The 24,161-nt window shown below is 53.0% G+C and overlaps 11 protein-coding genes across 11 annotated transcripts; 6 read left to right on the top strand and 5 right to left on the bottom strand.

Annotated features, from left to right (window-relative positions):
* Positions 1 to 63: 63 nt before the first annotated feature.
* A1O1_05811 (uncharacterized protein) lies at positions 64 to 770 on the top strand (the record flags this gene model as incomplete). Its single annotated transcript, XM_007726695.1, has 2 exons — positions 64 to 375; positions 432 to 770. 2 exons carry the CDS (start codon positions 64 to 66, stop codon positions 768 to 770), a joined length of 651 nt encoding a protein of 216 aa, XP_007724885.1.
* A 1,035-nt stretch (positions 771 to 1,805) lies between these two features.
* A1O1_05810 (uncharacterized protein) lies at positions 1,806 to 3,536 on the top strand (the record flags this gene model as incomplete). The annotated part of the gene is made up of 2 exons (XM_007726694.1): positions 1,806 to 2,037; positions 2,128 to 3,536. The coding sequence occupies 2 exons, from the start codon at positions 1,806 to 1,808 to the stop codon at positions 3,534 to 3,536; spliced, it is 1,641 nt and encodes a 546-aa protein (XP_007724884.1).
* A 485-nt stretch (positions 3,537 to 4,021) lies between these two features.
* A1O1_05809 (uncharacterized protein) lies at positions 4,022 to 5,755 on the top strand (the record flags this gene model as incomplete). Its single annotated transcript, XM_007726693.1, has 1 exon — positions 4,022 to 5,755. One exon carries the CDS (start codon positions 4,022 to 4,024, stop codon positions 5,753 to 5,755), a length of 1,734 nt encoding a protein of 577 aa, XP_007724883.1.
* A 288-nt stretch (positions 5,756 to 6,043) lies between these two features.
* A1O1_05808 (actin like protein 2/3 complex, subunit 5) lies at positions 6,044 to 6,625 on the bottom strand (the record flags this gene model as incomplete). The annotated part of the gene is made up of 1 exon (XM_007726692.1): positions 6,044 to 6,625. One exon carries the CDS (start codon positions 6,623 to 6,625, stop codon positions 6,044 to 6,046), a length of 582 nt encoding a protein of 193 aa, XP_007724882.1.
* A 929-nt stretch (positions 6,626 to 7,554) lies between these two features.
* On the bottom strand, positions 7,555 to 8,614 carry A1O1_05807 (uncharacterized protein; the record flags this gene model as incomplete). The annotated part of the gene is made up of 2 exons (XM_007726691.1): positions 7,555 to 7,651; positions 7,758 to 8,614. The coding sequence occupies 2 exons, from the start codon at positions 8,612 to 8,614 to the stop codon at positions 7,555 to 7,557; spliced, it is 954 nt and encodes a 317-aa protein (XP_007724881.1).
* A 1,217-nt stretch (positions 8,615 to 9,831) lies between these two features.
* A1O1_05806 (uncharacterized protein) lies at positions 9,832 to 12,639 on the top strand (the record flags this gene model as incomplete). Its single annotated transcript, XM_007726690.1, has 1 exon — positions 9,832 to 12,639. One exon carries the CDS (start codon positions 9,832 to 9,834, stop codon positions 12,637 to 12,639), a length of 2,808 nt encoding a protein of 935 aa, XP_007724880.1.
* A 416-nt stretch (positions 12,640 to 13,055) lies between these two features.
* A1O1_05805 (uncharacterized protein) lies at positions 13,056 to 13,919 on the top strand (the record flags this gene model as incomplete). The annotated part of the gene is made up of 1 exon (XM_007726689.1): positions 13,056 to 13,919. One exon carries the CDS (start codon positions 13,056 to 13,058, stop codon positions 13,917 to 13,919), a length of 864 nt encoding a protein of 287 aa, XP_007724879.1.
* A 316-nt stretch (positions 13,920 to 14,235) lies between these two features.
* On the bottom strand, positions 14,236 to 16,290 carry A1O1_05804 (uncharacterized protein; the record flags this gene model as incomplete). Its single annotated transcript, XM_007726688.1, has 1 exon — positions 14,236 to 16,290. One exon carries the CDS (start codon positions 16,288 to 16,290, stop codon positions 14,236 to 14,238), a length of 2,055 nt encoding a protein of 684 aa, XP_007724878.1.
* Positions 16,291 to 17,670: 1,380 nt separating this feature from the next.
* A1O1_05803 (uncharacterized protein) lies at positions 17,671 to 19,360 on the bottom strand (the record flags this gene model as incomplete). Its single annotated transcript, XM_007726687.1, has 2 exons — positions 17,671 to 19,303; positions 19,353 to 19,360. 2 exons carry the CDS (start codon positions 19,358 to 19,360, stop codon positions 17,671 to 17,673), a joined length of 1,641 nt encoding a protein of 546 aa, XP_007724877.1.
* A 357-nt stretch (positions 19,361 to 19,717) lies between these two features.
* A1O1_05802 (ribosome biogenesis protein ERB1) lies at positions 19,718 to 22,081 on the bottom strand (the record flags this gene model as incomplete). Its single annotated transcript, XM_007726686.1, has 1 exon — positions 19,718 to 22,081. One exon carries the CDS (start codon positions 22,079 to 22,081, stop codon positions 19,718 to 19,720), a length of 2,364 nt encoding a protein of 787 aa, XP_007724876.1.
* Positions 22,082 to 22,349: 268 nt separating this feature from the next.
* A1O1_05801 (uncharacterized protein) lies at positions 22,350 to 24,107 on the top strand (the record flags this gene model as incomplete). Its single annotated transcript, XM_007726685.1, has 2 exons — positions 22,350 to 22,527; positions 22,612 to 24,107. The coding sequence occupies 2 exons, from the start codon at positions 22,350 to 22,352 to the stop codon at positions 24,105 to 24,107; spliced, it is 1,674 nt and encodes a 557-aa protein (XP_007724875.1).
* Between the last annotated feature and the right edge of the window lie 54 nt (positions 24,108 to 24,161).

Raw genomic sequence — 24,161 nt, 5'->3', positions numbered from 1 at the left:
CCATGCTGTGCTGCTCCTTTGCGCACGGACACGCCTGCCATCTCCGTTCCATGCCTGAGAACAATGTTCCGCCCAAGATTCAAGTCTACCACCGGTCCTTCCATCGAGGACAAGATCAGCAAATCGACAATATCCGGTATTCAGGGGGGTTCCATCATGAGTGTCATCAAACACGACCATTCCGAGCTCAAACAATTCTACGTTAAGATTAAGGAAGCCAAAGACGACGACACTAAGACGCGCTACCAGAACCAGTTTACGTGGGAACTTGCTCGGCATTCCATAGGTGAAGAGCTTGTCGTGTACCCGGCGATGGAGAAATACGTGGACGGTGGCAAAGACATGGCCCAGAAGGACCGGGATGAGCATCAGAAGGTATACCTTGCGCCTTCTTCTCTGTCTTCACTGAGATGAGGCTGACTTTTATTAAGGTGAAAGAATATCTCTATGAGTTCCAGGGTTTGGCCCCTTCGGATGACAAGTTCCACTCAACTCTGGACTCTCTGTGGTCCACCCTAACCAAACATATTGAAGAAGAGGAACAGCATGACCTTCCAGCCCTCGAAAAAGCGCTACCAGAGAACGAGGGTGACTCCTTGGCCAAAAGTTTCGCCAGGACTAAGCTGTTCGTCCCAACGCGCAGCCATCCTATGGCACCAGACAAGCCACCCTTCGAAACGCTCGTAGGGTTTCTTGCCGCCCCCATCGACAAATTGGGAGATCTTTTCAGGAAGTTCCCACGAGAGGAGGACACGATCGGCAAGCTTTAGTCATGAGATTTGATACCGTCTGCAAGGAATTCTATCCTGGTTTCTCGCGTCTTCCTAAACTTCACATATTGAGCAAGAAGCATGGAGTCGAGCATTGTACGCAGGCAGCATTTGCACACCGTTCGGCATGGAACGTCATCCCCAGCGGTATTTTTGTTCCTTTCTTTGTGATATTCGGATAAGGATACATGAAAAGAAAGGTACAGGGGTTATTCTCTACCTAGGTAGTGGACTTTGGCCTTGCGCCAATCATCTTGTTTCTATTTGCTCAGTATCCATCATCACGCTGAAATTTGATACGTCGTTACTAGTAGTCGTTGCAAGTTTGCGGGGTTGATCCCCAAGCAGCCCCCACCCAAAAGTTCAAACAAACGTCACCTATGTTTTTCAATAAACATGCAACCTGGTCCAGCCCTCCTTGTCACTGACAATAGCTGTAGCTTGCTTGGATGAGGATCCAGAAGGCTCCATGATATTGCAATAGGAGACGAGATACTATCTGACTCTTCCATCAGCAGACTTACCAGTGCAGTGCCAGTGTGGAAGGACTTCCGTAGCGCGAGCCACTGCCTGGACGCATCACCTACTAAGTATTTGATCATCATGTCCGGGCACCTCAGCCGGATCATCTTCCCGCTCGAATCTATGACAACTACTAGGTAGTAGTATTGCACACATCGAGCCTCGGACGAGCACCCATGTCGTCACATCAACACACCTGACTCCTGACGCTGGCGCCAATGGCCGCTGTCATGATGTTAGTGTACATCACTACTACCTTGGTACTTAACCAAGCCTTGTGGCCCTGCTGAAGCAACAAGCCAGATCATGGCTCACACTTACGGCCGGCTTCAATTGAGTTTCACCTGCACCAGGCTTCCACCTCCCAACGCGTTCTCTCGCGCCCTTGTTCGTAGCAACAGACCGCGTTGGGCTCTGACTCGGAAAATCGGCAGCCAGCTATTCTACAGATCGTTGACGTTTCAGAGCAAGTCTACGAGAAGACATCTTCGCTTCGATACACCATCACGAACCATGGCAACTGTGACAGAAGATGAGCAGTTCCTGAGAACCTCGGGCCAGCATGATCCAGTGTGGATACATAAAGACCCATACATCAATCGACCCGAGTTTCGACAATTGGACAAGGACTTGGAAGCGGATGTCTGCATTATTGGATCTGGAATCTCTGGCATTTCCATTGCCAAACAACTTGTAGAGAGAGATTTCAAAGTGGTTATGATTGAAGCCAGAGATGCAATATCAGGTGAGTTGACACTTCAGCCGATGCTGTCCTCCCCTGGCATGGGACGCACTGCCGTATTGTGTCTAAAGCACACAAGCTGACGACTCGCAGGGGAAACGAGTCGCACGTCCGGTCACTTGTCCTCGGATCTCGACGATGGCTATAGCCAAATCGCCTCCACGTTTGGTCGAGACGGGGCTAAAATAGCCGCTGAATCACATGGTTGGGCCATTGACCACGTGGGCGAAGTTTGCAAGGAGCTTGGTATCGATTGCAGTTATCGCAAGCTCAAGGCCTACAACATCTCACAGTATCCCAAGGGAACAAAAGAGCATGACGACGAGATCAAGGAACTGAAGGAAGAGGTCAAGATTGCTCGGGAGTTAGGACTGGACGGCAAGTTTGTCGAGGGTGCAGCGATCCCCGGCTGGGACGGTCCGATCGACCAGCGCGATGCTGCCATATTCAGCGGTCAGGCGACATTCCACCCTACAAAATACCTCAACGGCGTGCTGAATTGGCTGGAGAGACAGAGCAACTTCGGATGCTACACGCGCACGCGGATGGTTTCGATTGACGAAAAGGGCGTCAGTGTCCCCCTAACTGACGTCCATTTCGGATCAGACAAGGTTGTTGTCGAGACTGAAAACGGTCACAAAGTCACATGTAGCCACGCAGTTGAAGCCACCTGCGTGCCGCTGCAGAAACTGAGCTTGATTGTCCAGATGGAGTATAATCGGACTTACTGCATCGCCATCCGCATTCCTAAAGGTAGCGTGGAAGATTGTCTGATCTACGATCAAGCAGAGCAATACAAGTATGTCCGCATGACTGAGTGTGATGATGAATGGGACTACATGGTCGTTGGAGGCTGCGATCACAAAGTCGGCCAAGAAGATGAATGGGATGAGCGGTACAAGGAATTGGAGACTTGGGCCCGGGAACGATTCACCAAGGCCGGTTCGGTGGACTACAAGTGGTCAGGTCAGATCTTCGAACCTGTTGATTACATGGCCTTTATCGGGAAAAAGCCAGGGTGCAAACGCACCTACACGGTCACGGGCGATTCGGGCAATGGACTCACTCATGGAGTGCTTGCTGGAAAACTCATCGCGGATGAGATTCAGGGAGTTGAGAATCCGTGGGCCAAGGTGTACGATCCCCAAAACCGCAAGACGACGCTTATGAGCAAAGCACCGGACATCTTGCAGCATGACATCCAAATCAACGCTCAATACAAGCGATTCCTGCAGTCGGATATCAACGACATCGAAGACCTAGCCTTTGATCAAGGTGGCGTCTTGAACCCAACAACCTCCATTCCCGAAGCCGTGTACAAAGATAAGAATGGCAAGGTCACCAGGCTTAGCGCGTTGTGTCCGCACTTGAAGGGCGTGGTATGTTGGAACAACGACGAAAAGAGCTGGGACTGTCCCATCCATGGCAGTCGATTCAGCAAATATGGAAGCCAGGTTATTGGGCCCTCAAAGATGGGCTTGCAACCATTAGATGAGAAATGAGCGGGCTCGAATGGTAACATTGTCGTGACTAATGCCGAGAGGCATGTATGAAGGGAGCTAGCTACAGGAGAAGGCACCATGAGAGTATCTGCGCAGAGTACAAGTCTTCAAGTCTGAAGGACAACAGAGATATTTGATGAAGTAGAGCCATCCTGCATCTGAGACAGCCTCTCTTTGGATCTCTCCATCTTGAAGCAAAGACAGCACTGTTTATAAGCTATTCCTGAAACAGTTAGCTACTCAGCTAATAACAAGTCAGATTAGAAAACGGAAACTCCGCCGAATGATCACTACTATGTACGGACTGCTGCACCACAGAGTAGTTACCTCTCTATTCATGAGATGTACGATCCTGTGACAGAATTCAGAGGAGGATGACCCAGGGCCACGCGCGTAGCAGTTTTGAAAAGACTTGCGTCATGCCGATGATGGCCCGTCACTGCTGAGTTCCTCCATGATCTGAGCGCACCTCGCTAGCCGACAATATGGCTCTTCCTTTTCCCTACATTTTCATCTCATGCCCCTGCTCAGATGTATCGAACAGAGAATTGACATCTAAACGCTCATCGAGAGATGTCGAACTTGACCAGGAGATCCAAGATGACGAGGAGACTTTTGACCCTCGACACCCCCGTTCGGCCTTCTCCCTCTTCCCCCCTGAGCATTTGTTGTACTGCGAAGAGTGCCATGAGATCAAATGCCCCCGGTGTGTAACTGAGGAGATCAATGCCACATACTGTCCAGACTGCCTCTTTGAAAGTCCTAAGGTGATGGTAAGGGGTGAAGGAAACAGGTGTCCGAGGAACTGTTTTCACTGCCCTATATGTACGTCTCAGATGATCACCGCCTCAGTGGGTGACCCGAAGAACGGCCCTTTCATCTTGAACTGCAATTACTGCATGTGGAGCACATTGGATGTGGGCATCAAATTCGACAAGCCCACCGGCATCCGCGGGCAGCTGGATGAGATAGCAAATGGAGGCGAGCAGAAGGCCGCGACAGTGCATTCGCCATATTCTTATCAAGCCGACTATGCCCGCAAGTCTTCTCTTTCTCGGCCTCCTCTGTCACCGGCTGATCGGGATGAGATTGCGGACCCGAAGGAAGACTCGGTATCAGCCACTCCATTAGACCCGACAGCCAGATTCAATGCCTTGAAAACATTCTACAAGGAGCAAATCACAGAATCCTCTGCCACGGACGCCACTTTCTCGACATCAGCCCTTGACATGGCCTATTCATCACCTTCGTCCCTGCAACGGATCATGAACCTATACACAAACAAAGAAGGCGCTACAATAAGGGCCCGGCAGAAACTCACTGTAATGCGAGAGGCACGGTCAGCCAGCGAGGGATTTGCGTTGGCCGCATCGAGAGATTCTGGTGTCGAGTCCCAGTCGCCGAGAATTGACTACGATGAAACAGTCACGGCATCGCAGCGAGCTTTCCAATACCCTTCTTTCATCGGGAACCCAGCTGCCCTCAAAGTGTCTGAACTGCGACCCATGCCGACGTTGATGCGGACCAAACGATCCAAACGCTGCGCTACCTGCAAGCACATCCTCGCCCGGCCTGAGCTCAAGATCAGCTCGGCACGCTACCGCATCAAATTAATTGCGCTGAACTACGTCCCCTTTGTGACAATAAAACCGCTTCCCATCGCGGGTGGACTTCCACCTCCAGGTCCTGATGGAGGTGATGTGATCCTGACCCCTGGCAAGCCAGTGCAGTTCATCATGACGCTCCGTAACCCACTATTCGACGATGTCAGTGTCAGCCTTGGCACTCCCAGCGTGACGCCCGGCCGCCACGGTCACCGAGTAACTATACTCTGCCCACAGTTCCGGTTGGGGAAAAACAGCGATGCCTGGGATGACGCTCTCAGCAACAACAACCAGCCGGACCGGGGCACGGGGAATATCGCTGGAGGAGAGCAGGTCGCTGGCAAACTTTACGATCAGGGCAGGAACTGGGCCAGCGTCGTCCTTGAGATTATCCCCGCCAGTATCGTCCGGCAGCAGAGCGAGGAGTTGGACGAGGATGAGGACGTGATCGAGATACCTATTCGTGTGAGGCTTGAATGGACGGTCACGGACGACGAGGCGGGTATGGAACGACGCAAAAGAGACACTAGACTGGATGAGGGCGACGATATCGACGATGGAAAGAGGGAGTTGAATTACTGGATGGTCGTTGGCATTGGGAGAGTCGCTTGCTGACCCGTTGATCACCGCCCGTTTCCTCGTCATTCAGGTGCAATAACAACTGCGCCTCGCAAGGTTGGGACTTCAGTTTTTCGATACCCAAGTTATGAGCATATTGACTCAGCCCATGCCCTATGTGTAGATCTCTTTTTCCAGCTCTGTGGGTTTGCTTCTATCTAACCCTTGGGCTTTTTGGTGGAGCTTTATCGAGCCCCGAGCCCCGAGCCCCAACGCACTCACACAGTTGTGTCGAGCTTAGGAGGTGGTGGGCAGCATTGTGTCTCTGCTTTTTGTCACTTTATCTCATACCGTGCGTCGATCCGACATGACCCTGACAATCCCACCAACGCCCACCGCTTCTGTCAATTTCTCATGCCAACTGAGGAGAACACTCATGACCTGGCCGCCTCCACCCTCCCCGAAATGCCTTCCATGTATCTGACTAAACCCGGTACCCGTACCCGTAACTTGGGGACTCATGCCTTTACTCCCACTCCCGCCTGCCCCACTGGCCATGCCTTTATAGATGTATTTCATCAGAGTGTCGCCCAGTGCCGCGCCTCCGGGTTGGTTTAACATCTCGGCCAATATCCTGTGGACTTCGCTCTGTCTTATGCCTTGTAACACTTCCAACACGGTTGCGAGGTGGACTTGTTTCGCTCCTTCATCACCGGCCAGCGGAGCAGTTTCGAGAGCTGACTGAAGTGCGCCGACGCTGTCCCCGGCGCGGAGGAGTTGGCGGACCTGTTGACCGATCTGTGCTGACTCGGCCGAGGTAGAGGGTGCTGGAAGGTTGGCGGGTACCAGTGTTGTGAGGGGGAAGTTCGTTGCCGACTCAGGGTCGTAGGCATCGACGTCTATCGTCCGCCAGTTGATGTTGGCCATGACTATTCCTCTTTCCCAACGGACTGTATGCGGTCAGAGGGGTTTTTTGAGTGTCGCTGCCCCGACGCTGTTGGAGCCGGGGATCGATCTTGCGGCTGTCACGCGACGGCGGTAGACCTGACGATGGAGAGAAATGAGGGTGGAATGGTTTTAGGAGCAGTCAACGGAGGTGTCGGTAGCGTTGAATTCAGTTGTTTGCGACGACGACGAGGGAGAGTGGCTGCATGGGTGTGCACGATGCTCGTGGTGCTCGGACTTGCAGTGCCCGCGCCGGACCTCAAGCTGGTTACGTAAGTCTGCCAAGACCCAGCCTTGCGGAAGTTGCAGCCTGGCCTCGAGTCTGCAGTCCCACCGTCTTATGGGAGCTTTACAAACATGCAGTGGTTTGCTCCCGGATGATCTGTCATATCTCAAAAGCTTTACGTCCTATCAGAATCCGTGCATAGGTATACCCACTATGCTGTCTACAGCGCTTGGTGCGCCTCTCGGGGGGAAGGGTCTCGACGTGTTGACATAGACCCAAGTACGCTGGACACTTCTTACCAGCGTACTTTCAACACAAGAACCATCTTGCTCAAGGCTACGCAACGCCCATGGTTCTCATCAAACGATTTGATGACGTTGACGAGGTTCTGTCGCGCCTTGTGGCTTTTTGGGCCAATTACTGGATTTGCATGGTCTGCTCAATGGGCGATACCATCAGCCTCCATGGCTCTACTCTAGTGCCACCTCGTACGGCTCCGGAGCTCTCCAGCTTACAGGCCATGTCCTGAAAGGAGCCTCGTCTTTATGTCAATGAGTCTTGGGCAGCCATTGAGACCTCAGCAAAACTATGAGACCCGGCCTTGGCTAAACAGCAGACCTCAGCACGCGCACTACAGCGCGTAGAGCTCAAACCTAGGTCTTCCGTCTGCTGGCTTATTCAGCGCCTAAGCCTCACTGCTGTCGTCGTGTACAGCGGTTCTGCGCAAATCTCTTCTATATTGCCCTTCAAACGAACCGCCCTCGACTCGGTGCATGACGCAGCTGTCGGAATGTTAGCGCCACGATTGATTTCGATCCAGGATCCATGTCGCACTCACGTGTTGTCCCAAATGACCAAGTCCCCGGGGTCATTCCAAGGAACACTCACAACGTACTTTCCTGCGTTGCGTGTGTCACGAGCTTCTCTATCAATTCCCTTGACTTCTGTGGTGGAAGATTTTCGATGTGGTCCATATGAGCAGCGATATACAGGGTCATTCGACCTGAAGGCTCGTGGTTCTGCACAATACGATGCTTATGCATGGAGAGTTTTTTAACATCGACATCCTTGAAATACTCAGGCGCTGCCTTTTTGCGTGAGGAGTACAGTGAGTGGGCACCGATGTAGTCATGCTCCAACAATTCGGTCTTCAATTGAGGATTCAGTTCTTCGAAAGCGGTCCGGGTATCCGCGAAACCAGTGTTGCCGCCCGTACCTGCGGGTGGCAGTTCGTGGGCTTTCAGGATGGAATATGACACCCGCCGGGGGTTGTTGAAGGAAGAGTCGATATGGAACAGAGCGTTGCCTTTGTTATACTGGGCGCGCGGGCTGTCAGGCTGCAGGACCGAGCCTGTGTTCGGATCGATATTCCCTGCATCGAAGAGCTCATAATACCCGTATTGAGGTTCGCTGCCGTCCGTCATGTATGGCCTCATGTCGTCCAATCTGCCGAACCGACGAGAGAATTCGACATGCCCAGTGTCATCGAGCCCAGTCTTCCGGAATACAATTACGCCATACTGACGAAACAACAACAGGGTCGGCGGCAGTTGGATGAACACAGGGATTGACGCCCTTCTATCGGCAAGTACCTTTGCAGAAGCTGCCAGGATCTCTTGGAACACATCGTTCGGAATCGGTTTGTCGAATTCGACCCCTCCAATCTCGGCAGCGAAGGTTGGATGGAGCTTCTTAATCTTGAGGGTCTTGAACTTCATCTCGGGTGTCACTAATAGGCCAGGCATGGTGCTGAGGCATCAAACTGCCCGGCTTTTACCGCCAATAGTTGTTTGTGAAGGGTTCCTTGAGCTATCTGCTACACTTCTGAAGTGGACTACATGTTCAGAGTGAGCAATAATACTGATCCAGAATCACAGTTCTTCGGCAGATGACTCCACCTTCATTTCTGCATCTGCCGAAGCCCCAACTGAACAGTCCGCACCAGTTATATACCTTTCACCAAGGGGGTGTCAGCCTCAACCTTCCCCACAAAACGGAGAAAGTTTGTGCGAGGGATATCGCCTCTCGGTCTACGATGTGTTGCGTGCAGGCTTAGGCTTATGATCCTTAGGCCTCGGAGCAGCAATGTACCGGGTCGTCTGAAGCGACAATCTGGAGCTTGGTGAGTGGTTTATAGGCAATCTGGACCTCGCATCAGTGCAGATTCCTTTCACATCGAGGACACATGTCTATTACCCGAAAGTGACAAGCTATCTGGAGTCAACAATACCATGGACAGCGCTGCTGAGCCTTAATATTCACAAGATTACTTGAACCATACCTGCGGGCAAGACTCTTCAACGCCTGCTGACAAGGGGAAAAATATGTGCGCCGACTTGGTGTTTCACTAGACCTGGTCACATGTATACGTGACAATACTTACGTTAACGCATCTGAGTAGATCGCAGCATACTTCTAAGACAAAGACCGGTCAAGTCGAGCAAGGTAGGTAAGGGAGAAGCGCAGAAAATGGTCGTACAACGTGCAAGTGCTCAATTGTCACATCCTGCGTCTTATTCATAGACAGATCTCAGATTCTGCTTCCGTGTTTCCTTTCCTCCTTTTGACTCTTTCACTTACCCAGTGTGACACAGCATTCACACTTAGCTTCCTTGCAGCAGCAGCAGCAGAACATTCGGCGGCATGTTAATACTATACTTCTTTACTCCCAACAATGGCCATCAGTCTATGAATGATTGACCAACATTCGAGTCGAGTCCGCTGAATCGAAACCAAGTCACCGCAGAAGCGCAGAAGACTTCCGAGCCCACACATGACACTCGGTCCTGAAGGCCAGCGAGTCCGTCTTTTATCTTGTGGATGCGTTCCTCGGTGCTAATTTCATTCTACATTCCTCAACCCTCACCACGCACAGACACTGTGGCAACAGTCGTCAGAGCAGATCTTACCATCCGTTTTGTTTGGTCTCTTGCTTGTTGATCTCTACACCAGCCTTCAAGCCATGTTTTTATCCTCAGATCCGGCGACGAAGTTCCCAGTACAAAACGATTCGGACTACGACGACGGCTCGCAGACGCAATCGCCACCAGCCACCAGTCCTCCAGAGATCATCCGATCACAGTGGTCTGCCGAGAGTGCTCTAGATCAACTGTATCAACGCAGCATGCCGTCCGGATGGCTAGAGGAGGAATTTCATTCCGGTGTGCTGGGGGAATCGTCCAAGCGAAGCCCGCAGATAAAGCAAGAAGGAATTGAAGACATACAAGACGTATCACAGCAGATACAGCCTGAGATGCGGGCCGGCTTCTTTCCAAAGTCGATCTCAGAAACTCTAGGGTTATTTGAACCGTACCTACCTCCATCCCTCACCTCGTCACTGAACCCTTCATCAACGAGCGAACGCATGCTGAATGCCATTCACCAATACGACTGGAGCAATGGGAGGCCGGCTCACAACAACGACGGCTACATAATGGATGGGGTCCCCATCCTCCAACGGTCAAACTACTACACTTGGCACCCTGACGTCGAACATGGGCTTCCGCTCGAAAATAACCGGGCGGGAGAAACAGGACCAAGAACAGGGGCCCATGGAGACAGAGAAGATGGACAACAGGTTGATCCGTGGCGCTCGCTTCAAGATGGACAGCTTCCAGCGCCCTATCAAACACAATATCGTCCTCATTTGCGAAGCCCTCCGGAGCAGCAATCGCTCACCATCAAGACAGAGCGAGCAGGCTCACCAGAAACTGATAACGATTTCCGGGAGCAGACACCTGACTACTCCCAGTACGGGGCTGAACCTAATCGCATGTCAGAAGACTTCCGAGCCGACAGTACCTCGCCATACGAAACGCAGGTGTCTCGGTTTGGAGACGCTGCTTTCCATGGTGCGTTGGCACAGGTCCAGCCAGAGCTTTCCCGGGAGCAGCACGACTATGCCCGCGAACAAGTCCGAGCACTGTCGAATGTGGATACCCAGTCGACCGAGTCAGACAAGCCTCGCAACTGCCCCTGCGGCTGTGTCAGAGGACAGTGTACTTGTCATCCCCTCTTCTGCGAATTTCTAGGTTGCAATCATATCGAGGATGCGAAACAATTGACAGCCGAAGCACAGAGGAAATGGCGCTCTGAGGATGCGGAAGTAGAAATTTGTGGTGGTCGAGGTCATCATCAGACGTGTGTCTGTCTTCCTGGACTCTGCGCTTGCACGGATTGCCATGAACATCATGCGAGCCATGGACAAGCTCAGGAGCATCCAGAGTCAAGCGCGACAGAGACGGCATACCTGTGTTCAGCGGGAGAATGCGGCGGTAGCAATTGTCCTGGACATATAGGCCACAGCGATGGCAGTCAAACTTCGTCCATGTCGGCACGTGGAGCTGGAAAGTCAGATCAAGCCTCAGAGCCGCCAGTCTCAGCACATGACAGCATCCCGGATGGCGATTTGCTTTCGGCTGGGGATGGCACATTTGCTGTCCAAAGGAACTTCATATGGGGAATAAACAACGACAGTATCAGACGATTTGAAGAGGAAGTACTCCGAAAGAGGCCAGTTATGACACAGCAAGAGAGAAATGAAGCCTTGCTGATGTTCCACCTTCGCGAGAGACTACGCGAGTCTGCCAAACCGGGGCACAAAGCTTGTGAAGAGCCAGAGGCAGCCTGGCCGACATCTGTTGGGCAGGCGAAAGACCAGACCTCGACTGGAGCATGCTCTTGCTCGAATGGTGCATTGTGTCAATGCCCTTTGGGGTTCTGCAGTTGCGGCAAGGCTGTCTCATCGGCTTCGTCGACTGCGATCAGAGGGAAAAACGACAAGATATCCGCGGAAGTTTCGAGGGATAATCCTCCGACCCTGCCATACCCTTCTATGTCTGTTCCGCCGAGCCGGCCACTCAATATTGCTCCCAGCCCAGAGAGAAGCCAGGACAACCGGCCGGCACACTTGACGTTGTCAGAACTGATTGGCGAATCATCTTCAAGTGACCAAACAGGGGCAATGACACCGGCAAGTTCTGGCAATCGGCCATCCCAGATATCCATGAGTCGACCGGATACACCTCGCCCACCTCCAGAGTCAGGAACATTCACACCATACTCGTACCAAGTGCTCCAAGATTATGTCCGACAAAGTGTTGAGCGAGAGTTCCCGCGTCCAAACTGGCAACGTGAGTCGACACCTGCGTATGAAGACCGCTCTGCCACGCCATCACCGCTCTCCAGGCATGGCGCAGACGTGGTTATGCGAGACGCTCCAGGCGGTCCCGCACAACCGTCCTTTGGCCGACAAGTCTCTCTCCCTCCGTCGATGCTGCAGCCGGGACGCAGTCGAACGCAGTCTCCCGAAAGACCAGCAGTTCCTCCAATTCCGGCCAGCAATGGTCCGCTGAGACAGCCCAAACGTGGGGAGAGAAGGAAATCTGCCGTTCAGGGGGCCAAGATCGACAAGAGAGCTGTGACAGCCTCTGCAACAACTAAGGCAAGCTCTTCCACGAAAGCCAAGAGCAGGAAAGTCACGGCAGCCCGCCAACCGACGGCATCGGTCGGGAAATTTGTGGAACAGGCGAAGAAGACAGAGAAGGAAGCTGTGGCCACTGCTGGTGCGGCTGGGGCTGCTCGGGGCCAAGAAGCGGCCCATAAGAAGGCAGTACAGCAAACGGCCAAAGGCAAGGTCGCTGCAGCAGTCGAGAAGATCGAACAGCAGGTGCTCTATGTTGAGATAAGCAGTAATGTGAAGCAGAAAGATGGGACGCCGGTTCGGAGAAGCAAGCGGGCGAACAAGGGGTTCAGGACCTCGCTGGGTTGAATGTTAGGGGTCCCCTGGTCGAGGCTGGTTTCGGATAGAGGTCTTCAAAATCCCTACGGAGGTGTGCTGAAGGACTGAATACCGCGAGCACAGCGAGACCACATAGAGAGGCTACTCTTTTCATTCCGGCGTATTGAACTCTTACAAACTCGGGTTACTTGTTAAGGGAGGTCGAAGTCCTGACCGTAGCGGTCCGGAGACGTGCCTCAATAATTCCCCTCACCCTCTCACGCTCTTCCGGTGTCTACGTACTGCCTCCTCGTCAAACCCGAGCCATCTACCATCGTTTTCAGGCCAATTACGTCGAGCGCAAGAACCTGTTTAATCTGATTGAAGGCCTTTTCCTCAAAGCGTTTCGTTCAAAGGGAGTATAACTCTGACACAGCGTCAATCCAGACTTGACGGCGGCATTGAAGATGGCGCTTCCCATGCCAGAACCCACCGTCCCTCCACTCCCCCTGCTGCAATATCAAGTGCTGTCCTTCGACATCTACGGCACCCTGGTCGAGTACAAAGCACACATCCTGGCTGCTTTCCGACCCTTACTCTCACGCTTACCTTCGTCATCGCCTTATCTCGACTCGACACCCTTATCAACGACCATCCGCGACTCGGCTACCGTCGGATCCGTCGAGTTCCTCAAGCTCTTCCAGCGGCACGAGGATGCGATCAAACTGGAGAAGCCCGTGAAGCGCTTCGACAAGATCCTCCGCGAGATATGGCGCCGCATCGCTTCCGACCTGGACGTGGCGTCGACCGAAGAAGACGCCGAGCGGTTCGGCAGTGATGCCGTGATCGCCAGCTGGCCCACGTTTCCGGGGACGTTGAACGCACTCAAGCAGCTGAGCAAGCATTATCGGCTCGTGGCGCTGTCCAATGTCGACCGCTACGCTTGGTCGATCACGGCCTCGAGCCCGGTCAGTGGTCTGGGTCATGTGGACTGGTGGAAGGTGTTTACGGCGGAGGATTTCGGCGACGACGCCAAACAGGCCGACGAGGCTAAACTCGAGACGCTGGTCGAGTATTGCGCCAGACATGGCGTCGGGAAAGACAAGATTTTGCACGTCGCCCAGAGCCTGGGCCACGATCAAGCCCCCGCCAAAAGGCTCGGGCTGAGTAGTGTCTGGCTGGTCGGAGATGGGCCGAGATGGGGCAAGGAGGCCGAGAGTAAGATGGCTCTGGACAAGAAACTGGTCGGGTATGCCTGGCGGTTCCAGGATCTGAAGGAATTCGCTGATTATGTCGAGAAGACGAGCTCAGACGTAGACGCTGGTGCTTGATGAGAGACTGGCACGACGTTGCAAACTGGCTCTCGTTGAGACGATGCACCACGTTGATGACGACTCACAAAGCAAATATTATGTATGGCCCTGTCGACTCGCAATATAGTATAGACAATTGAAGACGAGTGTGTCTCCCGGACGGCCACCTCTTAGACGGATGATTCTTCATTTCTGGCTTCGGCATCCTGAAGAGTTCTGCTGACTAGCAACACTCTGATGAGTTTGTGCGTACGGCTGGTCAATATTTGCTATACTGGCCTTTGATCTATCTTCTAAAGGCTTTCCCAGGAACCAGCCTCTACTGCCGGCCAACCTAAACATCTATCCATCGGGCCATCCACTTTTCAACCACCGCCTTCGCTTCATCCACCAAGCCGAGCTCAAGCAAGACCTGTGTCGCAGCCCGGACACCACTCTCCAAAGCACTCGAGATCCAGGAGCTCGTATAGCTGGTACCCTCGCCACTCATGACGATCCCTTTCTCCGTCTTGAAGAAAGCCGGAATGAACGCCTTCCTCATGCCGACATCCGGACTCGCCCAGCTGATGGTCTCGTACTGGTCCAGCACCCAGCACCGGCGGTTGTAGTTACCCGTGTACTGGTCGTAGACGACCTGCCCGTGGATTTCAGCCATGGCGTCAACCACATAGTTGACATGGACTTCCTCGGGGATGGACGCCCAGCGCAATCCGTCGTCGGACGACGTGTAGCTGGCAAGCATTACCCCCGGCCCGGTGGAGTTGATGTCGTAGCTGGGATAGCAGATACTGCCGATGCCAGGTATGTCGGTGGTTGTGCTGCATGATCCGTAGATAGGTTGGGCGAAGTGCTCCCAGAAGCGCGTCTGAAACTGCAACGCCACCTTACACACCTGCTCGTAAGGATACGTGTCAATGGCCGTGGTCAAGAGCTCCGAAAATCCGGGCAGCCGCCACGTCCTGACCAACGGCATGGGGACAGTCACGACGGCTAGATCGTAGCTGGCGTTCTGGAACGTGCGATCCAGCGGATCCGTTTTCCACTGCAGGGTGACCCGCTGGGTTGTATCGTTGTACTGCACTCGCTGGATCTTACGATTCATGTAGGTGATGCTGTCAACCAGCGGATGAAACGCCGACGGTAGACGGGTCAGGCCACCGTCAATGGTCCGCCAGTCCGTCGCGGCAAAGTACATGGACTCGTACAGATTGTCCCAGAAGCCTTCCGTGCCAGCGTCGCCGATGCCAACGAATGTGTCGTTGAGTGCGTAGTTGAGATAGTTGTGGACGTACGCAAACTCGGACCAATCATCCCCACCGAGGCCACCTAGTCCTTGGTCGAGGAAGGTTTTGTGTGCCTTGTATACGTTCCTAGCCACCTGTTCGATGAAAGTCTCATTGGAGATGACGTTGTCGAGGACGTCGGTCAGCTCGTCTAGTTTAGGGTCTACCTGCGACGAGGATGGCCCAAGAAGTGAGGAGTTGGCTCGTATCTCTGAGACGGTCGGGACTTGGCCGTTGGGCTTGCGTGCTCCATTGACATAGTAAAGGCCGTTGGGACTGGTTTGGTACCACTTGATAAAATCGACGGTGAAGTTGGCGTCGTCGCTGTTCAACCGGTTGACCTCTGCAGCAAGATCAAACACGATACGGTGGTCTTGGATCTGGAGCGTCTCGTTGGTCTCTGAAGATGTAATGGAGAGGGGAAATCGCATGGGGCCCATTTCTTGATACTGCCGTTCACTCGGGTCTCCAAAGTAAGCTGTGTGCACTCTTCCTCCCAAGCGCTGACTGGCTTCGATCAAGCTCAAGTTCGACATGCCCGATTGGTTCAAGGCCAACCATGTCATCAAGCCAGCCATGCCCGCCCCGACAATGGCTATTTCTTTTGATTTCGCCTCCTGGACGTTGACCACACTAATCTCCTTATCCTGTAAGAGTGCCACTCCGTCGAACCAGGGCCCCTCGGCATCGATGCCACTTGAATTGTCCATCGGAATGCTAAAGTCTTCTTGTCGCTTCCTCAGACGTCTCCGGGTGGTCCTGCGGTTTGGTGCGATGGCGATGGGATCGCTCCGGCCGACCAGACTCTGTTTGTCATCCCATGCAGACAAGCAATGTCCCGTAGGCGCGTCCTCCGGCACCTTCCACAGCAGTCGGTCATGATCGCACGACTTGGAGCGACCGACTAAATGATGGGACTCTCCTGGAGCCTTGGCCAGACAAGGGCCGTAAGTGAAAGCCACCGGCGAGTGAAGGATTTCATTATATGAAATGTGAACGTTAGCAAGGCCTGAGTCCACAGCACGCTTCACGTGGAGATGGAGAGGCAAAGATGCCGCGATGACAGTAGACAGGAAAGTAGCCGACAATATAAGACGCCCGGCCATTTTGGAACGCCAGTCGCTCGACAGGAGATACAAGTGGATGAAGAGTTTCCCGTACTCACTGGAAAGCAAGCAGCTCTTATCGTCTCAGTATTTCTCTCCCACTTGGGACTCCAGTGACTGAGGGAGAACATGGTCTGGGGAGCATGCTGTGCCTGGTGACGACCTTGTTCAAGGCTCACCCACATCGAATGCAAGTCCTCCCCTCATTCCCACCCCAAAGGACGCTTATATCCGTTATCAAGAAGACATCGGCATTCGATCTAGATTAGTAGGTTGCAGTACAAGATGGGCATACATTGGACCTGCCGGATGGAGGAAAGCCAGACGCTGCAAGAGCATAATATATGGACCTGTATTCTGCATATCACCTTGTAATCAATGTCTCTCCACCGCCAAGCGAGCCGACGGGTTGGGGCCGCCCAAGTGAATCTTGATTTCTCCATGAGTGACTGCAAGACTCGGGCGTCTCTGCCAAGAGGAGAGGATTGGATGACTCCAGTGAAATAGAGCCATGTATTGTATGGTGTATGTAGTCGACAGAGTCGAGTTCAGCCGTGGGTGTTGTGAACAAACAGGATAACAGAGGAAATGGTTGTGTTGGCTTCCGCTCACCCGGCATCACCTACCTTGTGTATACATTAGTGAGGTGACGCTACAGGACACGCTTCCCCACGAGAGAGATAAGACTATAGGTTATAAAGGTATGTGGGTATGTGTTTTTCAGTAAGATCTTCCCGGGGCGGACCTCAACCACCTTTCCTAAATGGGAAGTAATTCTGTATGAAAAGTGCTGGGCATCCGTCGACAGGTCGGTATCACTCGGAAGACGATAATACGTAGCCGCGATCAATGCGCGTTGTGGTCAGGCTTACAGCAAGTTTCTCACTGATCAACAAATGGATACAGTGCATCCCAAAAGTTGCCTACCTACAGAGTAGGGGCCCTCCGCGGACACATTGCAAGTTTACTTAAGTACGTCGTCATGCGAGCCTTATGAGACCAACACGTATACAATACAAGGCTGTGCTGCCTGACTCGGGATTTTCGCATTGCCAAAGGATCGTGAGTCATGCAAGATGACAGTCAGATTCATGGAACTCACGATTGTCTCTTATTCAGGACTGTCTTCACTTGCTTTGTTTTTGCACGAAGCACCCAGCAAGGATTTTGCTCTTTCGTGTTGGCCTCTCGTCATTGACTTAACAGATAATGATATTGAGACGCCACGCTCCAGACTCTACTCTACGCCACAGAACAGATATCGTCTCAAATTGAAGACGTTGCGAGGCTCAGACTCCCATCATGTTCGCCATGCGGTGCAAAGTGCCTGATAGCGCAGGCAAATATGCCAAAGGTCATCTATATTTGGACCTTTTCACGTCATTCATCACCAAGATCATTGCTCGTCCTTTCATGTATTGCATTTTGCCCCGGGTCCATGACCTTCTGTCTTTTTGCGTCAACCCCATCTGTTGTAATGGCCGTCGCGGTATGCTGGAGATTGCTCATATCACCAAGTGGTGCTCTTCTCGCCGTCTGCTGTGCGCGATCTCCGCTGCCCGTCTCTACCGAGTTTTGGAGTGGACCACTGATTGGTTCTGGTCCACGCCTCGTGGGCGGTCTGTATGCGGAAGTACTTGGTCCTCTTGCTACTGCCAGTGGAGCGGTGGCACCTGGCGCACCGACCCTCCTACTTAGATCAGCCTGCGGGTTGATGATGTTCGTTGCCAACGTAGTGGTGTCCGGGGTGAGATCACGTTTCAACGGAATGGATTTGTTGTGGTTCACGCCGGAAGTCTTGCGTATCGATGGGCTCTCAGCGTGAGGATTGAATTTGGGCACCGCGGCTGGAACGGCGGCAACGACGTTATTGTTCTCGTCTATAATGCCAGCAGCCTTGGCAGAGTAAAAGCCGGCAGTACGATGAGCATTTGCCGCTGCAGAAAAGCCTTGCCCGTTGGCTTGATTGGCGAAATGCTGTGCAGGCATGGTGGGAGAGGAGGACCGCGAGATGTCATTCTGATTAGCCCGCTGTTCTGTTCCCAGCATCGGCTTGTTGGATGGTCCCGTTGCCGCTGAAGGGCGTTGTCCAGGCAAGGGCTGGGGTATGATATTGGAGGAACCAGCGACCTGAGCTGGTCTCGGTGGCACGGCTCGTGACGGCGGCCCATGCACTAGAGGTGCTTTGGATGGTGTATTTAAATCTTGTTTGGATGGCGGCGGCCTCCGGTCTGGAGCGGCATTAGCTGGTCCTGGTTTTGCACCTGCTGGCTCTGCGGGCAACGCCACCTCGTCCGGATGTTCGACATCAATCCCATCGAAGTCTGCCACCTCAAAATCCTCCACGTCAAAGGTATCGTCAAATTCAGCAGCAGACCCTTGCACCGGAGCGGGAAGACTTGGCTTAGTCTCTTCCTCTTCCTTCTTGATGGCGAAGTCCGAGTGGCGATACAGCGTATTTGGATCCCACTTCGGCGCTCCAACCTTCATCTTCGTGACTTGGGCGAGGTATGTTTTGTCGTAAACACAATTTCCCAACACGTTGCCAAAATTCCTCAGCGCTCGCTTCAACGCGTCTGTAGTTCCCTCTTTTTTGGCTTTTTCGAAAGCAGCGGCCTTGCCCTTGCAATTCTCAATCTGCCCATAGCCGATGTCTTCATGATGAGTGCCATCTTTCAAGGTGACTCGCACGATGACCGACAGCCCAAGGGTGATTTTCCCTGTCTGAGGGTTTTCGTCCACGAAATCGATCTGGATGTTTTGGATTGAACTGCTCCAGCCATTGAACCCGAACACTTGATTTGCGAGACTAATGGCCTTGTCGGCAGCAAGGTAATGGACTCTGGAGCCACCGGGGCCGGCGCGTGCTGATATATATTCCGGACCTAATTGCTTGTTCAGTCGGCTCTGTAATGTGGCAATCTCTTGTGCTGTGTATTCTGAGATCCGTGGCTTCTGCTCTTCGAAAGGGTTCGCGCTATGGCTGTTATTCTGCTTGTGTTGATCTCCAACGCTCGAAACCGGTCAGCTTTACATAGCTGCATGATAGTCAGTGCACTTACGCCGGCATCATGTACGCATCACAGGCCCAGGCCCTGCTGATATAGTCTCGCAATTGCAGTGTTAGCTGGGGGATGACATTCGTGGTTGAGATGGCAGTAATGTGGTAAACAACTGGAAGTTGGTCAACGTACTAGGCGCGCCTCTAATAAATGGTGCCGCTTTACAAGTCGCTACAGAATACACGCGATTTAAATCATCATCGAGGCAGACGCGTCCGCAAATCGCGAATTCACGTGACTTTCATTTCTTCACCTCCTCGAGTTAGTAGGTAACAATTACAGGTCAACCCCTACAGTTGCAAAGCCTCACGCACGAGGGCTCTATGAATTGAAATATTTTCATTGCCATAACTACATACTTTTTTTCACGATACCCATAGTCGGCATGTGCCATCGCCACCAGCACTCACCAGCCATGGATGTTGAGGGTGCCAGTCCAGATCCATCACACCCAGCCCTCCCGTGACCTTATGTCCACGTAGGACCTTCAGAGGAACAATCTGCGCATTGCTCATCATATCACTTGTAACCTGTCCGTGGAAGACTTGGATGCTCCCGTCATCACTGCCGTCGGCGAACAGCGGATATCTGTTCGTGGCGGGATGGAACCGCACAGTTCGGATGGCCTTTTCATGGAAACGCAGCGTCTTGTACGGTCGTGGTGACAGATCAAGGTCCATCCACAACAACCTCCGGTCGTAAGATCCAACAATGAGGTTATCAGAGCCCGCCGTTGATGAGCTGGTCGGATGGACATCAAAGCTGCTAATCCATCTAGCACCCGGTTGAATGATTTTCAGCAAAGACTGTTTAGACAAGTCGTATGCTCGAATGACCCGCTGGTTGGCAACAAACAAGATGGGCTTGCTTGGGTGAAAGTGGGCAACCTGGGGGCTCCCCCCGCCCTTCAGTCGCTTTCGAAAGGGCAGCTGCGTTTGATGCTTGGAAACGGTATGTATAGCAATTGCTTGCGACGCGGGAACCGTAGTGGCGGGGCAGATAGTAACGAAATGGTTTCCGCTGGAATGGAAGGATAAGGTTTTGGCTGTATGTCCAAGGTGGATGACGATGGCGACACCCTGTTCTCTCTGAGTCGAAGATGGTCGACTCCACTTGACGAGGGATGATTTAGGCGTGTTGCTTTCCGATGCCGCATAACCCCAGCCAGCATCCAGCACGGCTTGGGCCGCTTCTGCTTCCGGGCCAGCATCGGTTCCCAGACGGGGAACACACAGATAGATGTCATCCCCAGCACATGCTGCTAAAATGGGAGTGTCCTTTCCGGGCCGCCATCGGACAACGTTAACAGCATTCTCTGGCCCAACTGAAACTGACCAGACCTCGCGTTGGGGCATCAAAGTCCACACGCGCACTGTGCCATCATCGCCACCACTTGCCAGGTATTGTCCAGAAGGGTCGATGGCCAATGATCGTACACGACCTTTGTGACCATGGAACCGACCGGCCTCATGGGTAGGGAACGGGCGCAGTTCATCAGGACTTGGCAGCTTCGGTAACAAGGACTCCGGGTCAATGTTGAGCTTGGTTCGACGAACACGTGGAGCAAGATACAAATCGAGGCAGCGCTCGAACTTCTCTTTGAGAAAGCGCCCATATCCCGGAACCTTTCGTAATGAAGAATAGTCCGTTGGAAGATAGTCCTTCTCTCGGTCCTCCTCTTCCCGTTTCTCCCACTCTTCCTTCTCCTTTTTATCCGGCAGGTACTCCGGCGGGGGATGGTAACTTTCGTCGAAGCCTGGCGGTGGAAGCTTTGGCGCCGGCATATGCATGGCATGATCCGGTCTGGGCTGTTCATCGGCCCAAATGTCATAGTTCGGGACTTCGTCCTCTTCGGCCTCCTCTTCCTTGGGAGGCTTGTATGGCAGAATGCGTCCTTCCCGGATAGCTTGAACAATCTTCATCACTCTTTTTGCCTCGTGCTTGGATGGGACAAACCGTCTTTTGGGCTCCGGGGCTGAAGTCAGCGGCATGGTCTCCGTCTTGCTAGTAAACCATTCCACCGTGGGCTCGTATGGGTCATATCCGTCCGTTGCAACTTCGTTCATTTGCACCTTTTTCAAAAGTTCCAGTTCCTGCTGCGAAAGTTGCAGAGGCTTTCCCGTTGACGGGTCGCTCAAGCCAGTCCATCCCTTGGGAATTTCGATACTTTCAAGAAGTGCATCCAACGCTTCTCCTTTTGCCGGTCTCATGATCTTCTTCCCATTGATGTTGTAGCCAATGTGGGGATAGGAATCGTAGAACGACAATGGAATATCGCCGATCGTGTTGGCCTCTCCGTCTGGGACAGAGTAGTCCGAGTCTTCTCCAGGATCAATCTCGTCGTATTCATATCTGTCGTTGCCGTTTGCATCTTTGACAATTCTGTAGTTCGGCGTTTCGTCTTCGGATTTTTCTGCTTCTTGGTCTTTGCCTGGAGCATCATTCTCTCCCGCTCCAATATCCACAGTGACAGACCCTCCATCTTGTTTGCTTGTTAAGAGGCCGCTTTCAACCTTTTCCTCCCATGGGACCTCATCACTTCCAATTGAAACAGCATCACTGTCATCTTCCGCCCCGCTTGTCAAACTCTCTGCATCACTTCCACTGGCGGAATCGTCGTCGGAGAGAGAACCGTCCAACTGGCCAAAGTCGAACTCGTCACCAGAAACAATGGCAGCGTCTTCCTCCACGTCCTTGGTAACGGCCTTTCGCTTCTTTGACTCGCCCATAATGCTTCGTGGTTAGAAACGCTTTCTGCCTTGGTATAAAGAGCAATTTCAAAAGCGCAGGCTGGAAATTTTTGGACTTTTTGTTCGGAGGTGAAAAGCCGTGTCGCCGATGGTACCCCCACTTAATAGTGCGATTATGTAAGCGATATTGCAGTTCACACAATTCAACCTCGGCGGATGCCTGCGGTTTACAGAATGCAAGATCCTCTCGTCCTCCCTCAGAACCGGCTTTGCCAGTATTGCCATTGAGCCCGGTCGATCGTCGGAAATGGCGCATGCAGTCACCGCGACGATATTCCGCAAGAAGTTTGGCGAATATCCGGTCGCAAAGGTCTTTGCGACCACTGACTCGGTGCCCGATCTCGCGGAGTTAGAGACGCCAGCGTACAGCGCAGCCTTCGACGCCGATCCAATGGTGAGAAGGCATGCCGCTTGCGACGAATGCAGTCTGTCTCTCTGGCCCCTTCTGGTAGCTCATATTGCATTAGTAGAGATGGCTTGACTTACACTTACAATCTGCTACGCTCCAGGGAAACGAAAACTAAAGTGTTCAGGCGAGCCGAGCGGCTGCGAACGATGCCTCAAGCACCAGCTGATTTGTCACTATTCCGCTCAGAAACAGATGGGACGTCCGCGCAAGAGACGGAAGGTGAATGACACTCCAGGACACCTGAATAATACTTCGATAGAGGCGACGGGGAATTACATTCCTGCTATTCATCAGTCGGCACTACCAGTACAACCCCCTCTCCCAACACTGCAGCCTCTTCAGACAACGGTCGGACAGGTTGACGCAGAACTACCTGCCTTGACGATCGAAACCGCAAACTTCGAGGACATCTGCAGCGCACCGATAAGTCAAGCCATCAAGCACTCCCATATCCAGGCCAGAGCCCAAACACATCCCAGATCACCGCCCTGTCGAGACAGCGGCAGTGATTCCGCGACCAGAGACTCCGACAGCACGTTGCTGTATGATGGGCTTGCGACGGCGCCGGTCGATGGTCTCGCTGCAGGAATGGCTACAGCGACCACGTCGTACAACACTGACGTGTCTCAATGGCCGGACTTTTCAGACATGACTATGCTGCCCATGCTCGTGCAAGACAACCATCGAAAGGAGAACCGGTCGCCACAGTCTCCTGCAAATTTCTTCCCTGGGACAGATGGAAATGATACATTCTATATGGGAGCCGGGGCGGTCATCGATCTCGATGCAGACCCAAACTCACTTGCACAGCTACCCGCAATCCCCGACTGTCCGTGCCTGCCGAATTTATACCTCACTCTGTCCACGTTATCGACGCTCAGTGCCTTCCCTGTATCATCAGGCACAATAGACACACTGCTCGGCGCGCATCGTACCGGGCGCGGGGCGGTATACTGCGAAGTATGCCCGCAGAAGTTCCAGTCCGGCTCGCAGAACGTCATGCTGTGCGGTATGCTGATTACCATCCTAGCAGACCAATGGCAACGGGTGAGAAAGGCAACGGCAGCCGATCTGAAAAGTGGGTTCGGCACAAGTACAGACGGGGAAGGGTTCTTGCGACCGACAAGACCTACACCGGGTCCTGATGGCGAGGCGGATTCGTCCACATCCGCCCATACATCATGGACTCCTAGGTCGATGTCCATCGAGGAAGACCTGGAATGGCGTACATTCGGATACAGACTGGTGCGCGCGCACGTTTTTGGCGATGCCCCAGTCCCCACGCCTCCAGGCTCACCAGTTCCGGCCAAGCCGACCACGCCCAGACCTTCTTACACACTAAATGATCTGTGTAGTGCTCTGGAGAGACGCCAAAGACAATGGCACGGCCTGGAGCCAGGATCTGACGAATTTCCTGCCCGAATGACCGGCGACCTTTCTGAAGGGCACACAGCTGGCATGACGCAGATAGAGCTGAAACGATGTGAAGACGAGACTCTCGCGAACGGTGACGAACATTTATGCCTCAGAATAGTCGGCCATGCAAAGACGGTCATGCGGAGCCTGGATGTAAGCCCACCGTTACTGGAGACCTAAAGCAGAGTTGTCATCCTTGGATAATTGGATAATTCGGAATAGATGAAGGAATTC

This window comes from Capronia coronata, assembly GCF_000585585.1.
Source record: "Capronia coronata CBS 617.96 chromosome Unknown acBCG-supercont1.5, whole genome shotgun sequence".
NCBI classification, from domain to species: domain Eukaryota; kingdom Fungi; phylum Ascomycota; class Eurotiomycetes; order Chaetothyriales; family Herpotrichiellaceae; genus Capronia; species Capronia coronata.
This window is presented reverse-complemented; position numbering and strand designations above follow the sequence as displayed.